General features: G+C 47.2%; 1 protein-coding gene across 1 annotated transcript in view; it reads right to left on the minus strand.

Annotated features, from left to right (window-relative positions):
* PCNX2 (pecanex 2) overlaps positions 1-21,755 on the minus strand; it is a 288,518-nt gene that overhangs the window by 28,910 nt on the left and 237,853 nt on the right. The window contains 1 exon segment of the mRNA XM_045087258.1: positions 4,528-4,781. Within this exon segment, the coding sequence (XP_044943193.1) occupies positions 4,528-4,781 (254 nt within the window).

A 21,755-nucleotide genomic window follows, 5' to 3' on the forward strand; every position in this document is an offset into this window, starting at 1 on the left:
TTGCTGGCAGGATAATTTAGAGCTCGTAGGATGCAGGCAGTGCAAGCAGTTGACCCAAAGCTACAAGCAGGAGGGGACCCATGACCGTGGCTAGAGACATGGTGTCTCTGCCGATGGTGACAAAGGCCACGAAGAAACTGGGTCTGCGTGAACATCTGGCTCTAGAAACATCTGGTCTAGTTTTTCCCAGTATGTCCTAATCCATGTACCAGACAGGAACAACAAACAAAACTCAAAGGACGTTTACCTTTTCATCCACTTCTAGGGAGGGAATGGAAATCACCCCTCAGCCGATGAAGTCAGAATAGTGAATGAGGACTTCGAATCCCAGAGGCTAAAACTTCCTCCCCCAGGTCTGGCAAAATCTTGCAGTGTCGACTTCCCAGCACACCCCGCAGCTTGGCTCCCCATCCTCTGCCCCGGCCCACTCCCCTGCCTCCACCAGGGCATGAGGAGAATCGATTCCTCTCGCCCAGAGAACACAGAACATGCCCAATCCTTGCAAACCACGCCCCGCTTCACTTGACGTAGGCAGAAATTCCGTGAGGGAGACAGAGTCAGTGAACAGTGTGAAATCCTTCAGAATCTGTCAGGATGGAATGGGTACAGCACTAAGTAAACCTGATAAGTGAGGATGGGGAAAATGAGTCGACGACAAGGAACCTGATCCATGTTGAAAGCAAGACCTCTTCTGAATGTGTTCACCGTATCTGTCCTCCAGCAGGGATTCTCCCGGCTCCTCATTTTAATTGTAGATCGACCTGTTCTATCAGACCATTGCCCTGTGCACATTCTAGGAGAGGGGCCCTGGCAAGAAGCTCCGCGTGTCCAGGTTTCACGCTCCCCATTCTGCAAGGTAAGCGATAAGCCCCTCTCCTTTCTGGAAGGCCTGGACGGGAACAATGGCAGCGGGAAAACCCAGCCCTCGTGGAAAGCTGATTTCTTGACTGCAAAGAGGGTTTTGAACACTAATAAACCGAGGGGAGGCAGAGGAGGCACCAGGGAAAACCTCCAGTCATCAGGAAGGAAATGATTTCAAATATATTCATAGAGGGTGGCGGAACTGACCCAGTTTATTAGGAGATTAAAAAAAAAATCCTTTTGTGTAATGGAATGATTCCAAGCTTTTCTTCCTTCTTGATTTGCCTGCCCAATAAAAATAATAATAGTCATGACACAAAGAAAGAAACTGAGCTCTTGAAACTTGAAGCAGCCCAGCACGACAAAGGTCATTTTGTTCACCACGTAACCAAGGCTATAGAAGAAGACACTCATTAGTTTTTACCCTAAAATGCTGCTTCTCCTGCCGCTCAGCACTCCTGACACTTTCTTTAACTAACTCCACGGGGTGATAAGACCAGGTTCTGAGCTACCCCTCACCAAAGAGCGGGCAAGCCCTGAGTGCCGTATTTAGAGAAAGCCTCACAGGAACAGTCCCGTCAGTGGTGACGTGAATTAAACAGGACGCGCCAGGAGGCCCCATCTGCCCCCCAAGTCTCAGCCCCTCCTGAGCACCGATTCAGAATTTAAGAGAAATCTGTTTCTATGGAGCACAAATATGTCTGTAGTCGCTCCCAAGCCTCATTGTGTATTAAATCACTTAGGAGGGTAATTTAAAAATACAGGTGCTAGGGCCCCTCCCCAGGCCCAGGGAATCGGAATTTCGGGGCAGGACGTGCAAATCCATAATTAGCAGCGTATTCAGGGAGTGGGATGCCACGAGGCTGCCCCCGGCTCATGAGGAGACCCCACAAGGGAATGCACCATCGCTCTGTGCGCCTCACCCACCCCACCTGAAACTCTCATGTTGGCATCAGCCCCCTTTTTTGGAAAACAGAGTTAAGGATATTGTTCTCCCACAAACTAAATACTACCTGGCAGATTCCAAGGGTGGCCGGGGCTCCTTCAGCCTCGCCATTTGCATATTATCCTGGACTTGTTTCTCAGATTGCAAATTGCCATTTTAGAAAACATACAGGAGGGCGCCTGGGTGGCTCAGTGGGTTAAGCTGTTGCCTTCGGCTCAGGTTATGATCTCAGGGTCCTGGGATCGAGCCCCGAATCGGGCTCTCTGCTCAGCAGGGAGCCTGCTTCCCCCCCCCACCCCGCCTGCCTCTCTGCCTACCTGCGATCTCTTTCTCTCTGTCAAGTAAATAAATAAAATCTTAAAATCTTAAAAAAAAAAATGCAAGGAATTGGGAGACATGTTTCTTGGAGTTAGGAGAGGAGGGAAGTGAGTATCGATTCACTTACTAGTGCACGGGAGGGATGTATTAAGAAGCAGGCCCCAGGGGGTGCCCCCAAGGCCTCTGGAAAAGCCAAGAGGGTAAACCCAGAAAAAGTATATCCTTCCTTCTCCCTCACCCTTGGTGACTTACTTTGTGGCCGCCCACGTGCCTGGCTCATGGGAAGGCCGTCTCTGGGGGGGTCCCGGTTCACAGAGATGTGGCTCAGTAGTGAACCCCATTCTCAACACGAAGAACAGCGGGCCGCTCAGACTGTCACCAACATCTGAATCCCATCTGTGTAGACTGCTGTGGCCCAGACCCAGGACCACGTTACCTTTGTTCATTTAGTCCAAAAAAATGCCCTGGACACCGCCCTATGCAAGTCATCACACTGAACCCCGGGGACCCAGAGAGGAGTCGGGCACGTGCGGCTCCTGTGCTGAGGGAGCTGCTACAGGGTGAGTAGGAGAGATTTCAGAGCATGGCCCCAGGGGAACTTGTGTGCAGGGAGGCGGTGGGGGGAGCTGGAGGACTACTGGCTGGGTGGGGGCAGGGACCACAGGGAATGTGTGTGCACAGGCGGGGGTGGAGGGGATGGGGCAGAGTGGAAACCGCCGCAAACAACACGGGGGCTCTGGGCAGTTTCTGTCTGGGTTCCAGGCTGCCCAGAATGCACATTCCCCACCCCGCTCAGCTGACATGGACAAGCTTCTAACCACAGGATACAACAGGGACCTACTGTGGCAGCTGCCAGGAGCCTTTCTCGGGGACCACAGGTGCATGCCTGTGGATCTCCTTTCCATCCTTTTAAGCTTCCATCTAGGAACACGAAGTTTCCAAAGTGGTGCAGCAGGTGGCAGAAGGAACCCAGGTGCCTAGGACTTCCCAGCACAGAGCTGCCACCCCCTTCCTCGTTCACTTGCGAGACAGACAGACCTCACAGGAGCGTACCACGGCTCTTTCAGGACCCACTGCCAAATCCAGGATTGGCTCTGGAAGAAAACGTCTTGCAGCCTAGTTCATAAGGCCGAGGGAGCAAACTGTGGGGTCAGGAGGCAGGAGCTCACCGCTCCCCGATCTGCTTTCCAAATCTCCCCCCGCGTATATAAGGCTGGGCGAAACACCGACGGTTTGGGTGAGGTAGGATGAAACTTGTGCATCAAGGTGGTGACCACGAGCCACTGACCCCGTCTTACAGAGTCTGTGCAGGAGAGCATGTCATGAACATTTCTCATTGCAACTGCCTGGGGATGTGATAATTAACGAGTTACTTAACCTTCTGACTTTTTGCAACCTGTCCTCGATTTCCTGTAAACTTTAGCCATACTGGTGCACGCAAGGGACCCTCCTAAGTAGCTATTCCAAGTCTCAAAATGTCTTCCTTTCCAATTGGTGGAAATCCCTGAAGCTCCAGGCCCCTGTGTTCTCTTTCAGTTTTGCATTTCCTCATCTCTGCCGGAACCCCTCTTTCAGCCTCAGTGGGCGGGCATCTGAGATGGCAGACAGATGAGCGTCCCCGTGGGAAAAGGCATTAAGATGTGGACCCCTCCGAGGCCAGGCTCCAGGGCTCCTGCAGGCAAAGTGCTCCCACAGAGCAGGAGCCAATGCAAAGACCTCCTCAGCCTTGGCTGCTCCCATCTGTCCCTCCCCCTTTGGAAAACACCGATGCCCCCCTGGCCCTCCACACCCTCGCTCAAAGCTCACACTCGTTCTCTGGGAGACTCAGTTGCAAACGGACATTTTCTGAGGTTGGAGCGGTGGTGCAGACGTGGATACTGAGCTACAGGCAAAGGATGCTCTTGTCTCCACCCAAGTGAGGAAGAAAGGCTGTCGTAACTAATCCTAACTAATCCTAACTGGGCCATTTCACTCTACTTTTGGGGTTTTCCTATTAAGCTTATAAAACCATTCTGGTTCTAGAGTGGAAATGGCTGAGCATCTAAATCAATACTTGGGACACATAACCACGGAGGCCTGGAGATGTCTGGACGCTGCCATTTACAATTGCCCCCTCACCAAGACCCGGCTCGGTTAGAACAGACAAAACAGATCCGGGTAAAAAAAGGAACTCCCTGTGAATGTCCAGACTTAGACAGTGACTCAGGCCACGAACCCCAAGCAAAACCAAAGCCCTAGAGGATTTTTCGCAAAACCAGTGGTTCCCAAACCTAGCGGGGGCTCCGATTCAGAAGATAAGGGGAAGCTTCAGAATCCAGCTTTTTGCAAAACATCTCAGGAGCCCCTTGACCCAGCCCAGAACTATTCCTCAGACAAGCGCCCGGGGCCCAGGGCAGCAATACCTTGATGTAGTAGCGAATGAGGATCCTCCGGAGGTCGAACACCTGCAGCATGGTGGCTGCGCTGTTGTCTACGATGCTGTAGCCCTCCAGGATGTACTGAGTCCGTGTGATCTCCCAGGTGAGCCAGCGGAGGTGAAAGGCAGCGTTGCAGGACAGCAGGTGTGGCAGGTGGCCGGGCTGGCAGCAACAGCAGCCTCTGTCCTCCTCATCGCCTTCCATGATGGCCTCGACCTCCCTCTGCTGGCAGTAGGTTCCTAGCAGAGGACAGACAGGATGGAAGTTATACAAGGAGTCATTGGGTCACGTCGGTTCAGAATGGACTTTCCCCTTGGCCTCCGTTAGAGGGGAAGATGCTGGAGAAATTCTGGGAATCAGTGTTTAATTCTTTAATTCCCACATGAGTCGCAAAGCTCGTCATCATTAATTCCTTTCTTCATTCGTATTCATTCTGATGGCCATCTCCTCCCCATTTTGTGTGTGTGTGTTAGAGGAGACAGGTTTCATGATGCTCAAGACACCAACGGCTGAAATGTGGGACGGTTATGTCCTTGAGTTCCCCTTCCCAGAAACGCACAGGTCGCAGCTGAGCGTGTAAGAGGTTACGTAAAGGTGGCAGGTGGAGATGTCTGAGAGTGTGTAGGAGCCTGCTCAAGAATTTTCAGGAAGAAAGGCTTCCTCCTTGCTGCTTTCCCTGGAAGAACTCCATTGCCCAACTCTGCGGGCACACCACGCATGCTACCCAACCTCGAAAGTCACCTCATCTCGCGTGACTGAGGGCGGCATGTGGGGGGCCCCAGGTACACTACCAAAGGAGTTCATTCCCCAAACAGGAGACGATTATGGGTGTCAACCACGTCTGAAGAAGAGACAGCCTATCTTCCTCAACATCTCTGTCAATGATTTGAAGGGAAGCACACACAGTATGCCCATGACATGGTTCCTGGTACCACCTGCAAGGCAGAGCAGGGACCTAAAGTCATCTCTGCAGATGGGAGGGAGGACTGAAGGTGACCTCCTGAAAGTTAATCGAATACATGAAGTAGCGCATCTAGTTTCAAAAAACCAGCCACACGGTTTGTGGATATCTAGTAGCGCATTTAACAAACACTTCAGTCGATCGTATGTATGAACCAGAAGTAGGAAAAGAGAAAGATCCTACGCGGAATGGGTTAAGAAACCCTTGGATGTTTTTAGCTTAGGAGAAACGGAGTCTGATTTCTGTCGGAGGAGATCATGCTGGCTGCTGTTCAGAGAATGGGCTGGAGAGGAATGAGGGGTGGGAGCTGTGGCATTGGGGAGGCTGCTAGCTAACACAGATGAGACAGCGGTGATTTGGACAAAGACCGTTGGGAGAGGCAGGGAGAAGTGATTGGGTTCTGGACCTCTCTGAAGGTAGCCTGATAGGATTTGTGAAACAATTTGGATATGAGATGTTGAAAAGATAGACAAAGAGTGGTGTGAGGGGTTCTGACCTGAGTAAGGTGAAAAGTGAAATTATGCTTCACAGAAGAGGTAAGATTGCAGGGGTGGGGTAGGAGGAGTGGCCTCTGGGTGGGCAAATGGAAAGACAGGGAATTTTCTTTTGTCTATGTGAAATTTTAGCTGTTCACTATTAATCAAAATAGAGATGTGGGCAGTTGGATGAAGAAATACGGAGTTCAAGGGAAAGGTTCTGGCAGAGATTCATAACATCTGAGAGAATTATCAGGAAAGAGGGGCTGTTTAAAATAACCTGCGGAGAGGGGAGAGGTCTGAGAGCTAAGCTCTGAGCATTCCATTCAGAGGCTGGGAGCGTGAGGTGCTACCAAAAAAACGACTGAATAGAAGTGGCCTGTGAGGTCAGAAGAAAACCAGAACATAGCAAAAGCAAGTTAACAAAGAAAATAAAGAGTTTCAAGGAAGAGAGAACATCAGCTATGCTAAATGATGCTTAGAGGTCAAATTACAAGAGGAATTAACTGTTAGATTTGACAATACAGAGGCGAATGATAATCTTTGCAAGAGGTTTCGGTGTCATGACTGGGTGGGGGAGGGGATGGCCACTTGAGCGAACTCAAAACAGTGGGAGAGAAAAAAGCAAAGGCAGGTAGTGCAGGCAACACTTCTGAGGAGTTTAAAAATATGACTTTATTATATTTTTTACACGTATGTCGGATCGCTTGCTATTGTCCCACAGATCACTGGTTTCTGTTTCTTTTCTTTAAACTTTTTATTATTTGCATCAGTTTGAACAGTTTCTATTGCCTTGTCTTCAAGTCCACTGATCTTTTCTTTTATCCTCTAAATGTTTCACCTCAGACATTACATTTTATTCACTTTTAGAATTTCTCTTTTTTCCTGCTGGTAGTCTCCATCGGATCATTCATTATGATCATTTTTCCTCTGACTTCCTAACAATATTAATAACTTTTTGCAACTTGTTTTCTTTTCCCTTCAACATCTTTGGCTGTGTTTCTATTTATTGTTTTCTTTTCCTGGGATCACTGTTTTTGGCTTCTTTTCATATCTAGAAACTTATATTACACGCTGGATACTCTTGATGCTCTAGTATTGACCGTCTGGACTTTTCTGTTATGTTCTGTTAAGTCGTTAGTTTGTTTGCACATCCGCTTGATTCTTCTGAAACTTCTACTTAATCTTGAGAGTGTCTAGAGTAGACCTCTAGCGCAACGATATCTCTACTCCTGCAGCTTGGTCTTTCCAGGGTCCTGGTTGAATTCCTGGGATGTTCGACAAGGTTTCTCCACTGCATGACTGGAAGTGCTACACCTCGGCTCTGTCCGACCTCTATATCCCCCAGTGAGCTCACACCTCCAGTGAGCTCACACCTCTCCAGTTACTATTCTCTGCCACGACTCGCCTCCAACATTTAGCAGGTGAACATTTATCCAATCACTAACGAGGATCCCTGTACAGATCTCTGCAGGACCTTCTCTGTGAAATTTGCTCTTATCCACTCCTCTGACCTACAAAGTCCAGCTGTATTGGCGGTCCAGAACTCTAATTCTGCCTCGCTAGCTCAGTCCGAGAACTGTATTTTGTTTGGATGCTGCCTCCCCCTTCTACACATAAGAAAGGGCCTCCAGGAGGAGAGCAAGGGTAATGTTAGGGAGATTTCTTTGTATCTTCTTTCTCTCAGTTGACTGAATATATCTTTTTTCCCCAGTTTTATAATTGTTTATGGCAAGAAGGATAATCCAGGACCAGTTAGTCAGTCATGGCTGAAAGGGCAACTCTCTGGATCCTTCGAGATGTCTTCTGGGACAATTCAAACATGAGAACTCCCCCTACATCCATTTCCATACCATTCACTTCTTCCAGGACCCCACAGTGCCTGGTACTTAGTGGGTGCTAACATCCCCTCAGGTGAGATGCCTGAATGAATGAATGACTGAATAATGAATAAATGAAAGGCAGAAGTGAATCCCGATCACTGTATGCACAGTATTGAGAAAATAAATGCTCAGCAGATAACATTATGCATGTGGCAGGTAAAGCCAGTGTCAGTACTAAGCTTCCCTACAGTATGAATGAGATGGTCCTAATGGGTCAGAGATGGAAAACGACTATCTTCAAATAATAACGTACCCACGGAATGGTTAGGAAAATGGGCAATGAGATGCAAGTTGACCAGGAAGGGGGACGAAGCAGGTTCTGTAACGCAAAGTGTAACAGTGAAGAGCTGATCCCAGATCTTGGGACTCCATTTGTCTTTCCCCAAGACTTAACTGCTTTTGGGTCTTGGCTGAAAACACTCTTTTTAAAAACATTTCCAGGATCTCTTAGCTCATCTGCAATATCAAACTGGTAGAGATGTATATAAATACATCCATGAACTATAAACAGTGAGTAAGTCCGACTGCACGTTCTGGGCCTTCCAGAGTGAGCAACGACCACGGTGTCCTAACCAATTGCCCACCGGGCCCCTAGGACTGCGGGCACTAGACTCTGGGGGTGGGAGATATCTCGTCCCACCAAACAGCACACTGACCACCCTGGAGTTCTGCCAGCAATTCATATAATTCAACAAGAAACTCCCTTTCCATGAAGAAGTGAGACTGTTCTTAGGTTACACAAGGAGGAAGCAGAGAGGAGGATTTTCACCTCGAATAGGTTAGCAAAACTGGCTAAATGCCATGCCCCCCCAGATCTGCATTTCTTTACAATTTCTCTCTCTATGAGGGTCTGGATGTCAGGGTTGGTTTTCTCTCCCCTTACATCAAACAAACTGGAGTGTGTATGTGTGTGTGTGTGTGTCACAGTGCAATACAGAGTTTAGATTCCCACCATGTGAACGAGGTAAGTAAAACCACACACCATGAGGAATGACACCTATGAAAGGACAGGTGGGGACACAGTGCGCCATGAAGGACCGCCATCCACAGAGACCTCGTAACTGCTGCAGGCTTTTAATAAACACTCAGTTAAGGTAGGTCCCAGCACCTTCTCTTAGGAAACACCTTTTGTTCCTTTTAAAGGATCATACTGTAAAAGAAGAGGAAACTAAAAGACCCAGTCTTTTCCATACGTGCACTAATTTGCTGCTCACGGGCAAGTCAGGACCCCAGTCTTCTCGGAGAGGCTCATGTGGTTCAGAGCACGTCCCCTCCAAAGGGAGCACCGGAGGCCAACTGTCCCTACACTGTGACCTCTTGCACCATCCGTGTCAATGAATGACGAGCAAGCTGGCTGTTTCACTCTGCGTTTCCATTGAAACCGACTCCTGGCATCTTTTCTGTCACAGTGTTCTCATGATCTAAGTCAGCAGGCCACAGGAAGGCATTCAGTAAATAATTTTTGAATTATTTTGACAGTGTCCTAGGGTCTTAGTTTTGATAGACAAGAATGCCCAGTTAAAGCAGCAGAAATTAATGTTTTGAACTGAAAATATATCTAGTAGATCCCAGATGTCTTGCCACACAGGATATATATATCCATTTCCTGAGTGTGGCCACAGTGTGGGGCAGCCATTCCTGCCCAAAGACACTTTTTGCCTCTCTTCGCTGGTTCCCCAGACAGCAAGCGCTGCTCCCCTTTAAGTGCTGTCTGCTGTATCTACCAGCGACAGGCTGGGTCTGACTTATTTATTCACACTTATTTCCCAAAAGGAATGAAGTCAATTTAAGAAGACATACACGGTACAATGGCAAATGATACAATTTAGGTAAAAAGGGGGATAAGAAAAAATAGACAAAGCCAGAATGATGTCGAGGGACCCTAACTGCATTCTGTGATACCCTATCTATTTACTAAAGGTGGGCCACAGATCACACCGGGGCTTTCTAGAAGCCAATGTACAAAGAGAATGTGAATAGTTTCTTGTGTCTCTAAGACAACAACAAAATAATTCCTTGCAAGGGTCACAGCTATTTCTGGCAAAGACACCAGAAAGATAATATTCCCAGGACCCTAATAAAAGGAATATTTCGGAACACAGTGAATACCGTCCTTAACGGCATTGCCCAGAAAGTACAAACACCAGCTTCAGTGAGCTGTTCTAATACGGCCCAAGAGCCATAAAGAAAAATCATAAAATCACCTCTATGGGTGGCCAAAGAGTTCAGCCTTAAGGATGTGGTTCTCGTGTCTCCCAAGGGCAGATGTCAGGGACTCTTGGGGACAGGAGAACTTCATCCTTTTGAGGAAATCCTTGCGATGGACCGTTTCTCTCCACCCAGTTCTGACAATTATTGTGTACTGAGTGGCAGTGGGTTTTACTGTGTCCCCCCCAACAAGCCCAGAAATGTAGATATTCTGTGTAGCTGGTGAGAGCAAGGACCCTGCCCTCATTGTCAGCCTGACCAGAGGTAGAGCCGACATTCTCTTGGAAACGTCTGGAAGCCAAAGCGAACGATTGCCTGAACAGAAGGTCCCGTAACCAAAACTCAACCCGAAGCCGTCCTCCAGTCCATTCCAGACAGCCTCATGGGGGAAGGGCCATCCAGGCTGGGAAGGCCGGCCCAAGGAGAGAGGACTTGGGGAAGGGAAATCAGCCACTTCCCCTGAGGGGAAGCAATGGTAATGGGGATTAGGGAACGGCTGTTCACCAAGAGGTCAGAAGACATTAAGGAGATGCCTGGCCATTATGTGACAGGGGACTTCAAAGGGAAGCATTAAAAATGGTTCCCTGCAGGGAGACAAACCATAAGTGACTCTTAATCTCACAAAACAAACTGAGGGTTGCTGGGGGGAGGGGGTTTGGGAGAAGGGGGTGGGATTATGGACATTGGGGAGGGTATGTGCTTTGGTGAGTGCTGTGAAGTGTGTAAACCTGGTGATTCACAGACCTGTACCCCTGGGGATTAAAATATATGTTTAAAAAAAAAAAAAATTAAAAAAAAAAAAAAAAGGTTCCCTGCAGCCAGAAGGCTTCCCTGATAGAAAATGTCAGCTTGCAGTACGATTTTCCGGTGAGAACACGCAGGAGGAAGCCTAAATGCATGACATATTGTACAGATCGGGCCTCTCGACCCTACAACTTTCCTTACCCGACGCATGTACTTTGAGAAACACCACTCAGGTGTCCCGAAGCGTCCAACGGGATTCCACAGAAAACCCCATGTGTTGTCCCTACTGCATGCAGCGCTCTCCAGGAACAGCGTTTCAAAGCGACTTCACTGGACATTGATCTGAGCTGCGCTTCCGTACGGTCACTGCCTTCATGGGCCCAGCGTGCCAGACACCGAGCTAGAGTTTTACAGATGCCAAGCAACAAGGCCACCAGGAGGGGACTGACAGGAGAGAACCAGTCCCTGGCCACGGAGTGCACCGTAATTAGGCAAAGATCTGATTTAGTCCGTGCGTTTCAAGCTGCCAGGGGGACTCAGAGACACACACTTGGGGATGCGTGTGGATTTTATAAATGGTATTCTCTCTTTGGGTCATAGTAAAGATCCTTTCTGAATTGCCATGGCCACTAAGGAGGAGGCCACCAGATACGGTCAAAGCTAAGCTCAGAGCAGTTCACTTCCATGAACATTTGGACCTTACACGTGCATGTTACATGTGTGTGACAGAGCTCGGGCCCAGCCAGCTGGAGAAATGCCGCACCCCCCAACAGTGAGCTTCTCATGTGGTGCCAGACCCGTAATGATAGGCATGCTAACGGGGGAAACCTAAACCAGCATTGTCTCCTGTTAGCGGGTGATATCAAGGAGCTGTTAAGTGACCGGGCAAAATAATATCAGAGAAGACTTCTTAAGGTTTTTGAATTATGGTCAATTTCAGGAAAGACACAGTGCAATTTGCCTACCCCACTCCCCCCCCCACCCCCGCCCTGCAAACCTCCTCTATAGTTTTAAAGTCACAGAGATGCCTTTCTCTGGCCCCCCTCAGCCCCACTGCTTCTTGGGGACAATGCTGGTCATCTATCCCCAGCTTCCTGCCCTGGGAGAAACTCTCTGTATCCGCTAGCCTTCACCAGATTTAATTTCTGGGAAGAAATAATTATTCTAACAAAAATAAATATTTATATGCAAAACTATCCTATTACACATCCCGTCTCTTGCCAGCTACACATCCATCGGATAAGCACCACCTTGAAATTAATCCGAACTTAATGATGGAGAAAAAGATGGCCAGGAATGTGTGCGACACAACGGAGGTCAGGAGCCGAAGTGAGTCAAGGGGTAGGACTGGTCTCCTGAGACACTGAATGAGTTTAGTTCTTTATTATTTTACTGGATAGTTTCTCCTCTAGTCCCAGGTTCCAGACCTTCAGCAGCATTGGACTTGGGCACCTTTTAAGTATCACGGGGAGAATCTGGAAGTGTATCAGGCCAGTGTGCAATAGGAGGAAAATATGTTGGGATAATTTATACATGTTTGATTCTGTGGGCCCAGCAGAGATTTTTATTGTAACTGTTTTATATTCTGAGGAGACTCAATTTGTTTTAAGACATACCTACATGAATAAAAATTCTCTTGTGCTCTGTTCAGCAAGCAGGATTTTAAATGTGGTGAAACGCCTTCCAGTGAGACAGCATTGTTTTTTCTCAGAGAATTTGTATTTCAAAACTTCATCTTTTTGTGTAATTTTTTTTTAAAAGATTTTATTTATTTATTTGACACAGAGAGAGAGATCACAAGTAGGCAGAGAGGCAGGCAGGGGGCGGGGGGAAGTAGGCTTCCTGCTCAGCGGAGAGTCCAATGCGGGGCTTGATCTCAGGACCCTGAGATCATGACCTGAGCCAAAGGCAGAGGCTTAACCCACTCAGCCAGCCTCCCAGGCTTAATCAACTTGAAAACTGGTGTCTCAGATAGCATCTCACTTCTCACACACCTTAACCTGCTTATGCCGGCGTAATTTCTCCTTTCATAAATGAGGACTCCAGGTCTCAAAAGTGACTTCTCTGGTAGAAGGGTCTGATCTTTTGGATTTAAAGTCAGTTTCTCCCCCTTATCATACACTGTCTAGTAAGACTTCACAAATTATAAGCAGAAGTTCTCTGAATCTACTTTCTTCTACCAGTCCATAGACGAAAATGAAATGAACCAAGTCACTTTGTATACAGAGTAATTTATATTGGGCAAATTTGAAGCACAAGTATAAGAAACAATGAAATATATAATAATTATATGTTGATATTTATATGTGAGTACTATGGTTTTTCTCCTCTTCCGGCCCCACTCACAGATGAGAAAACCAACACACTCAACTTTATACGCAAGAGTCAGATTCTTTCTCATTCGTATTTAATTCCAAGTTGTCTTATTTTACTTTTCTCCAACAAACTTATTCTTGGGTGTTGTTAAAATAGGCAGATTCTGTGAATGTTCAACAGGAAAGCCCCTTTCCTTCCCACACTGCCTATCTAGACAAGCGTGGCTTTGTCTCTCTTACTGACGTGTCACACAATTTGAAATGAAGAAGATTATGTGTGTAGGATTTCTGAATGGAGAACCTATTATTTTATGGGTGAACTTTGGACCCAAGGGATTTAACTGCTTACTTGAGCCGTGTAGACATAGGAACTCAGGACTCGCTAATGACCTGAATGTTGTCATAGAGAAGAAAGAATTCTAGATAGTTTCAAGATTAGTGGGAAGCTATGGCTCTCCATGGACTTGCCTGTTAGGCAAAAGGTTTGGGTTAGATTAACTTGAGATAAGATTAGTGACACAGATATATTAAAAATGTCCCCACAGGCCGGTGATTATGGGGTGTTAGCCAAACTCGGAGATAGCTGAGAACATTCCACACAAACAGGCACATAAATCCCATTTTTTGATGTTTTCCAGATCCACCGGTAATGTATGGCTACATCCTGATAACTGTGCTTAGCTTCCCACACTCATTATGCAAGAGCCTTCCAGGTTTCACAGTTGCTCAGGCAGCTGATCATTCAAGAAACTGAGCTGCTATCAGTGGTGACGCCATCTTAAGATTTAAGAGTACATCCGGTTAAATTTCTGAGTTTCAACAACCAGAGAGATTATTTTAAAAAATGGTTACTTATTCTTTCCTTCCCCTTCCTTTTCCCTTCCTTCCTTCCTTCCTACTTTCCTTTCTTTCTTCCTTCCTTCCTCCCTCCCTCCCCCCACTCCAAGAAAGTGTGGCATACTGCAAAGGTCATGGACTTTGGGGACCTCCACATCCATATGCTTACCTCTCCTCCACTACTGGGGACTGTGAAGCCTGGAGCAACTTACTGAATCTCATTCCCCCAATTTCTTTATGTCTCAGATAGGAATAATAACATCTGCTCACTTATAATAACTCACAGCTATTATAGGGAATATTCTAGAATATTCTAAGAACTATAATTGAAGTGCTTAGTATGGTACCTGGCAAAGAACTGATGCTCAGGAAACCTTACATAGGTTCTGCTTTCTCCCTCAACCAGTATTTATGGGGCATCCTACATGAGTCAGTCAACACACCAGGAGAGGGACATGAATAAGACAAGGGGTCTCAGCCTTTGAGAGCCTCCCAGTCTAACAGCAAGAGTATTTCACAGCCTTCAGAAATAAAGAACTGCATTTATAAGCTTTGCAGGAATACTGAAAATAAGCTTTGGTTTTAAAATTATGAATTGTGATTTTATTATCAAGAAACCTTTACTGACCACCTACCACATGTGGCCACATGACCAACACCATGGCCACATCCTGATCCCCAAGATTCATGATATAGATACAACAAACAAAACAAACCATAATTTTCTTCATGACTTTGTTCTAAATAAGAGGACAAAGTAATCTCTATTGGTTGTGGATTCTTGTTTGAACTACTGTTACGAGCAAACACTGGAGGTATTTGATCCCATGGAAATGTATATATAAAACATAAAATATATATACAAATACAGTATCGTTCATCCTAAAGAAGTACTGAGAAAAGAATAAATCGACAGGAAACGAGAGTTAGACAACTAATAGAAAAGGTGAATGTCCACATAACATTGTGCATTTCTGACACGGGGTTCCAAAACGCCACTTGATCAAATGACTCCTTAAGATTTCCTAAGCCCTCCCCTAAGAAGATTTCTGGAAAACTGATCTTGCTATGATAAAAACGTAGTGGTCCCGTCTGTATTAATGAGGCTAATGGAAGCTGCATGCGTAACTGAAGCCCATCTCAGCAGCCCCAGAACTTCCCTGCGTGTGGCCCTGCTGCGTGTGACCCAGCCTTAGATGATAGGATCCGCTTCATCACCCTGGAGAGAACACTGCTTTATGGCAGTTCACGTCATCTGCCAAGGGGAGCCCAGGACCCCCTATAGCGTCATTTCCATAGCACTGGATAAACCACGTTTTCTGACCCAAATTTAACCCGACTTCCACCCAGGCCACAAACTCTTGAGATCCTTTCACCGTGCCATCAGAGACTCATGATCCATTCCTCAACTTACTGGCACGTTCTCCTCCTCTCCTTGGTGCCCTTTTGGAAAGCTGCCTCTCCCTGTCCCTTCTGCAGCTCTCTGGAGTGGGGCTCATTGTTTTCCCACACAACTCGGGTGCCCCGGTCAGAGGAGGTTGGAATATGTCCTCTTGCTTCTCAGGGATGCTCTCAGGCCATTCTCTCTGTCTACTTATAATAACTCACAGTTACCATACTCACTGCACCATTCTCCCTTGTTGCCTCCTTCCAGGGCCTTCTAGGTAATTCCAAGTCCATGGAGATTCTGGCCCAGGATCACTGGCACTCTCCAGCATACCTCTGGCCACCTCTCTTGGAGATTTCAGGATCCACAGAGATGCTCCTTCCAGCATCCTGAGCCCCGACTCCCACTCATCTAATGATCTCATCTTCCACTCAACCTCAGCCATTCATCTCCATGGCCAAGACCCTAAGCTGTGATTACCAAAGACTGTGTCCCCCTGTGAGTGTTAGTTTCAAAGCTACTGCTCTCCAGCAACCACCTCCTGTCTTTCTAGCTCATTTCCTCTAACACTACAACTTCAACAATGCTGACGTACATTTCCTGGATCCAGAAAGCCCACCACCAGGTCCTGTTCCTCACCTCTCTCATACCCTTACTTCACCCAACCCCAGGTGGCATTCCATGGCTGGCCATTGCTGTCATCATCACACCCTTGCACACGCTGTCAGTTCCCTTGTCCTTGGTTTACCTTATGGCACTCAGTCAACTCGGTCTCAATCCTGCTTAAGGCTAGCTTTGCCATTCTCTACCTGCACCCATGAGGCTGCATGTGGCTTAGGGAGAAACACGAGCAACCTTAACATGTCTTCCTTTAAAATCATGATACCTAACCTCTTGTGGCCTCTTCATACTGGCCAACTGGATTGCCGCCACTCCATCCATTCTTCCATCCTCACACACATCTCTTAACTGCATCTGGGCTATATGTTCCCCCTCCTCTCCTGTTACTGTCAATGAGCTACTATGGATTCCATTCTCCCAGCCCTTGGGATTCTATCACTCGCCATCACAGCAAGCCTCCTCTTCCCTTTGCCTGAAATCCTTCCACTCTGCTTCACTGCCCAGGCCCATCATCATCTGATGCTCTGGGGTGCTGACCTTCCCTGTGTGGCACTGTATTAGCAGGAAGTTCACAGCCATGGTCTCAAGACTGGGATGTCCACCAATAACACCTACTCCCTCTGAGAAAATTATACTTCGAGTCCAGCAGAGAGGACACATTTAACTTTCCTGCAACTGCATCATATGGTGGAAGTACTTTATACCTCCTGACCTGATGGCTTGTTGAGCTGGAAATACACTAGGAACTTAGAGATCACTCATCCAATGATGAGTCCAGAATCTGAGAGGTCAAGTCACCTGTGATGCTCTGTTAAGTAGCTTGATATCTTAAATACCTTTTGGTTGCCTTTTTTGGGGGGGGGGGGCTACTAGAAAAATAATGTGGAACTTCTGAAAGGATGTGCCAGTGACTGAAGGCATTTTACCTAGTTACTTAGTGTTTGCAAACTAAATAAGCATTACAATACAAATCCAAACAAATATCCAAAAGGAGAAAGGAAGGAAGAAGGTAAAATGGTAATATAGAAAGAGAAATTCTGGTTAAGAGCTAGAGAGTCACGTGGGTTTGCCTAGTTTCAGCACTAAGTAGCTGTGAGCCTGCCTAGTTCCAGCACTAACTAGCTGTGAGCCTGCAGAACGTATTCACCTCCTGGCTCCTCACTTTCCCATGTGTTAACTGGGAGGAAGTGATGGGACTGTGGCGGTTCTGACCATAGGTGTCATCTTCACAGGCTGGTGCTCTCTCCTTAGCTCGGAGTTCACATTCATGTCATAAGAGACTCCCTCCAGTGCCTCTTACTTTTGGCTCCTACTCTTGGTTCTCTCCCTCTTTATTTCAAGTATTTTCAAGTAGCCTGGCTTCTCTTGTTCACAGCACCCTGAGTCCTCAATCATCTCCCCTTCTAACAGGAATGGATGAACCCATCAGCCTGGGTCACCTGGATGACTAAAGGAGAACAGAAATGGATTGAACAGATAATCAACCCTTGCTTTTCCATGTTTCTATATCCACCTACAGTGATGGTTAAATGGACTTAAAATCCAATAGATTTCATTTCTTTTGAAAAACCTTGAACTCGGTGCCCCTCACACTGTGGACCTTCTAAAGTGTGTTATCTGTTACCTTGACTTTGATTTAAAGCCAATGCTTAATCTGTCAAGTCTTGAATGGTTTCCTGAGAGGCTCCTTGGTGAGGCAGATGCAAGTAATACTCATAAACCCAAGAGCAGCAAAGGTACCACAATCCCATTTCTTTAACAAATATAGAATTTATTTCTATTCTGGGATGTGTGAGCCAAAAGGAGTAGGACAGAAAAATGCAGCTTCCTTATTTGTATTCTTGGTTTGAACTGGTTTCAATTGTTCCCTACAGTACCAGCCAACAGAAAAAAATATATATATATATGTCATGGACCTTAATCATTTTCTGAGCTATCCAGGATCTAAATCTCTACAGCATATTTGGAAAATTACCCAGAAGCCAAACCAGCCAACTGTTCATGAACTTTTTACTTTTATTCTTTCTCCTGGGTACTCAGCTAGACAACATCTTCTAGCTTCTCTTACAGCCAGCTATGTCGTTTCTAAACAATAGAATAGAAGAATAGATGATATATTACAGGTACAGTCCTGTCCCAAAGCAACCTTTTAGGCAAGTCTCCACTCCCTGCCACCTTGATGCTAAAGCTCAGAGTGACCTCAAAAGCAACGTGTAGGGACTAAGCAAAGCTTCTGTTGGCCAGGACCCTTGACGGTATGGAAGGGAACCATCCCCGACCTCCACCAGATTCTATGTGAGTACAAAAATAAGCCTCTGTTGTGCTAGTCAGGGAGATTTGAGACTTAGCCATGACAGCAGCTAGGATGACTTCAACCAATGTACTCATATGGTGAGTCCTGGGAAGAGGCAGTGGTCATCTCCTGCTCTGGGAACTGAGAATTGTGTTTGGGAAAGATACCCTCTTTCCCAGCCTCCCTTGCATCTAGAACATAGGCATGTGGTCTCTGCTTCATCCATGAGCTGCACCCCAGACTTTGACTAATGTGCTGGTGACAAAAAGAAGCAGGTGCTTGGGACGTATTCTGTAAGGGGGGGTGGTGGTGGTGGCAGCAGAGGCTCTTCATCCAGATTCAGGGGGTAGCAGGGGCAGCAGCAGCATCCAGGATCACGGTGTCAATAAAGTGAGGGCAGTGCCCATGTCCCCCCTCCTCCCTGCCAAGATGTGACCACTTCATGGTATCAGTGCTACGGCATGATTTTAGACATGGCTCTTGACTTAGAATCACCAAGCCTGCTTTTCCAGCCTTCTCAGAAAGTCTGTGCCCTGTGCAATGTCTTCCAATAAACCCTCCTCCTGGTTAAGTTCATTAGAGTTGATTTCTGCTGCTTGCAATTAAAAACTACTATGGATACAGCTGCATCCCTTGCAGTGAGAAATGGACAGGTGGGCTTCCTGCTCCCCAGTCATGGGAAATTGTCTTCCCTCTTCCTCTGGCGTGTGCTGTTCATTTCCTAGACTTAGTCTGTGCCATGAGCGGTGCACACTTCCACTGACAGCTTCAGTGTGCTTCAGAAAGGGAGCACAGCTGGATTTGGACTGCCCCAGGTCATAATGAAGTAGGTCACATTTGACTGAAAAAAAGACAGCTATTTGGGAATATAGGAAACTGGAGAAAAAAGTGAAACACTGAAGGGATAGCTTGGAAAAATATTCCAGGAGGAGAAAGAAAACAAGGTCTTCCCTGGGAATACTGTAATAAATATTGCAAAAAGATATAAAAAGGAAGAGTCTGTTTAGGTCCGCTGGATCCTGCCTGCAAATACAGCATAACTTGGGTTTTTGTCCTGCTCTCTTAATAGCATCGTGTTCCAGTCTACGGTAGAACTAGGTCAAAGAAAACGTATTGTACAGGAGTGAGTGGTATCAGGCAGGTTAACTAATGTTTTGTTCCCAAGACATCATTAGTAGGCTTAGGCCATTCTTATAGGCAGGTTCCATTTCTCCTGTGGTGGGCAGGAGGAAGAAAAACCACGTAGGAGACCCTCCTGGGCGGTCTCACCGAACACAACAGTTGGTGTGTTGCTTCTGAGCCATGTTCTGGGTTTCACCTGAGGCAGCTTCGGGAGCCTGATGTGTAGTTCCAAGACTGGCCCCCAGTGACTCATGCTATATGACAGGGCTACTTTCCACCACACAAATTGGAGCCGTCCTTGGGGATGACTGGCCAACAGGACATGATGGGAGTGACATGGTGCCTGTCTCAGAGACTGGCCATAAAGGGCCTCACGGTGGCCACATTCCCCTCTTTGGAACACCAAGACCACCCAGACCACACCTAGTCCAGCCCACTAGACACTGAGCGGCAAGGGGAGGACAGCCACAGGCCCGAGTTGGCAGCCACCTCCGGATGTGGCCCTTAGACCTTCCAGCCTGGTTCATCTCCCAGCTGAATGCAGCCGCCCGAGAAACCCAGGGTGAGCCCAGCAGAAGAACCACCAGCCACCCACACAGCAGTGAAGAAGAAACATCCTTGTCATGCTAAACCATTATGTTTTTGATGGTTGGTTTCACTCTCCAAAATGGTATGAGGCGAAGCCCTAACTCTCAGGGCGACGGGTTAAGAAGAACGCCTGTTCATGGTCTGCAAAGTTCACAGGTAAGGTTCTGCATGCTTCCAACATCCAGGTAACTTGGAAGTCTGGAAACTCAAGGGTCAGTTAGTTCACCAGCAGAATGGAAGCCCCGTGGCACTTGTGATAGAAGCTCTAATGCAGGGTCAGTGGGGCTCACTTTAAAAATTCTCCTTTGAATTCCAGGAAAACTTAAAAGCTCTCAAAATGGACAAGGCTGTTGCATTATTGCACCACCCCCTGTGGCATTTTCTGGCATTTGGGCATAATTTCAGGGAAACACGGCTTCTCTGTTCATTGTGCAGAATTGGATCCCTACTCCCTTGGCCCAGTAATGTTTTCCAAAGTAAGTTCCCCGAATTCAATTCTTAAAATTTGTAAGGATGCATAGAATTACATGCTTAAACCAGAGAACCCACCATTCTAAAATATATATATCTATATGTGTGTGTGTATGTATTTACACACACGCACACATGCGTGCACATTCACACATATATATGGTACAAAGTTATTTAGGAATTCTAATAAAAGTAATGGATAGTCACAAGACTAAAGCTTAGAACCAAAATGCTTGGTTAAAATGTTAGGAAACTGTGTTAAAGATATAAAATGATGGCAATTTGTTCTTGGCTAAAAGGTGCGTTTTCGTCACTGTGAGGTTGTGGAGGGTGATGACCTGGCTCTTACTCATCTTTCCAGCATTTTCTGGGACCCCTTTCTCCCAAACCACCTGGAAACCCCAAATGGCTACGTTTGGCCCTTTTATCATCACGTGCCGCCCTCCCCTCCAGCTGCAGCCTCTCCTCTACTGAGCTGACCCAGAGCCTAGTCTGAAGCCTCGTCTCTAGTCCCCATGGCGCCCCACGCATGGCACTGCCATGATGCTCATTGCTCAGTATGTGTCTCTTGTCAGCAAGGCTCCAAACTCCTTAAGGTGGGGCACGGCACGTCTGTACTCACAGCACCCAGCCCAGTGCTTGCTAAATGTCTTTTGAGTGAATATAAGGCCCTTAAGTCCAATTAGCCGCTTGACAGATCCACTTATACGAGTCGGCAGCATTTATTTTTTTTTTTTAAGAGTTTATTTATTTGTCAGAGAGAGAGAGCACAGGCAGGCAGAGTGGCAGCAGAGGCAGAGGGAGAAGCAGGCTCCCTGCTGAGCAAGGAGCCCGATGTGGGACTCGATCCCAGGACGCTGGGATCATGACCCGAGCCGAAGGCAGCTGCTTAACCAACTGAGCCACCCAGGCGTCCTGCGAGTCAACAGCATTTAAAAGTCCATTTAAATATCCAACATGGAGCCCTTGGTTACATTCCCAAACCCAAAAGTGCTGTTCGCCTCCAGGCTTCCCAGTCTCAGTAAAGGCACCTCTGTCCACCCATGTGCCCCACCTGGAATGTCGAGCTTCCTCTCTCCCGCATCCCCCAACACTGCTGAGCCCAGCCCTGTCCACGTCCAAATCTCCTAGCACTCCTCTGCTTCCCCGTTCCTCCCCTGCTTGGGTGACTCCAAGATCCCCTAAACGGCTCCCCATTATGCACAGAATGAATGCAGCCCCTCATCCCTGTTGGGAGGCCCCACGTGCCTGGGCTCCTCCCCAACCCCCATGCCAGCCTGCGGCCGGCCTGCTGGTTTGCTCTGGTC

This window comes from Mustela putorius, unplaced genomic scaffold, assembly GCF_011764305.1.
Source record: "Mustela putorius furo isolate JIRA1106 unplaced genomic scaffold, ASM1176430v1.1 tig00001075_pilon_pilon_pilon, whole genome shotgun sequence".
Lineage (NCBI taxonomy): Eukaryota > Metazoa > Chordata > Mammalia > Carnivora > Mustelidae > Mustela > Mustela putorius.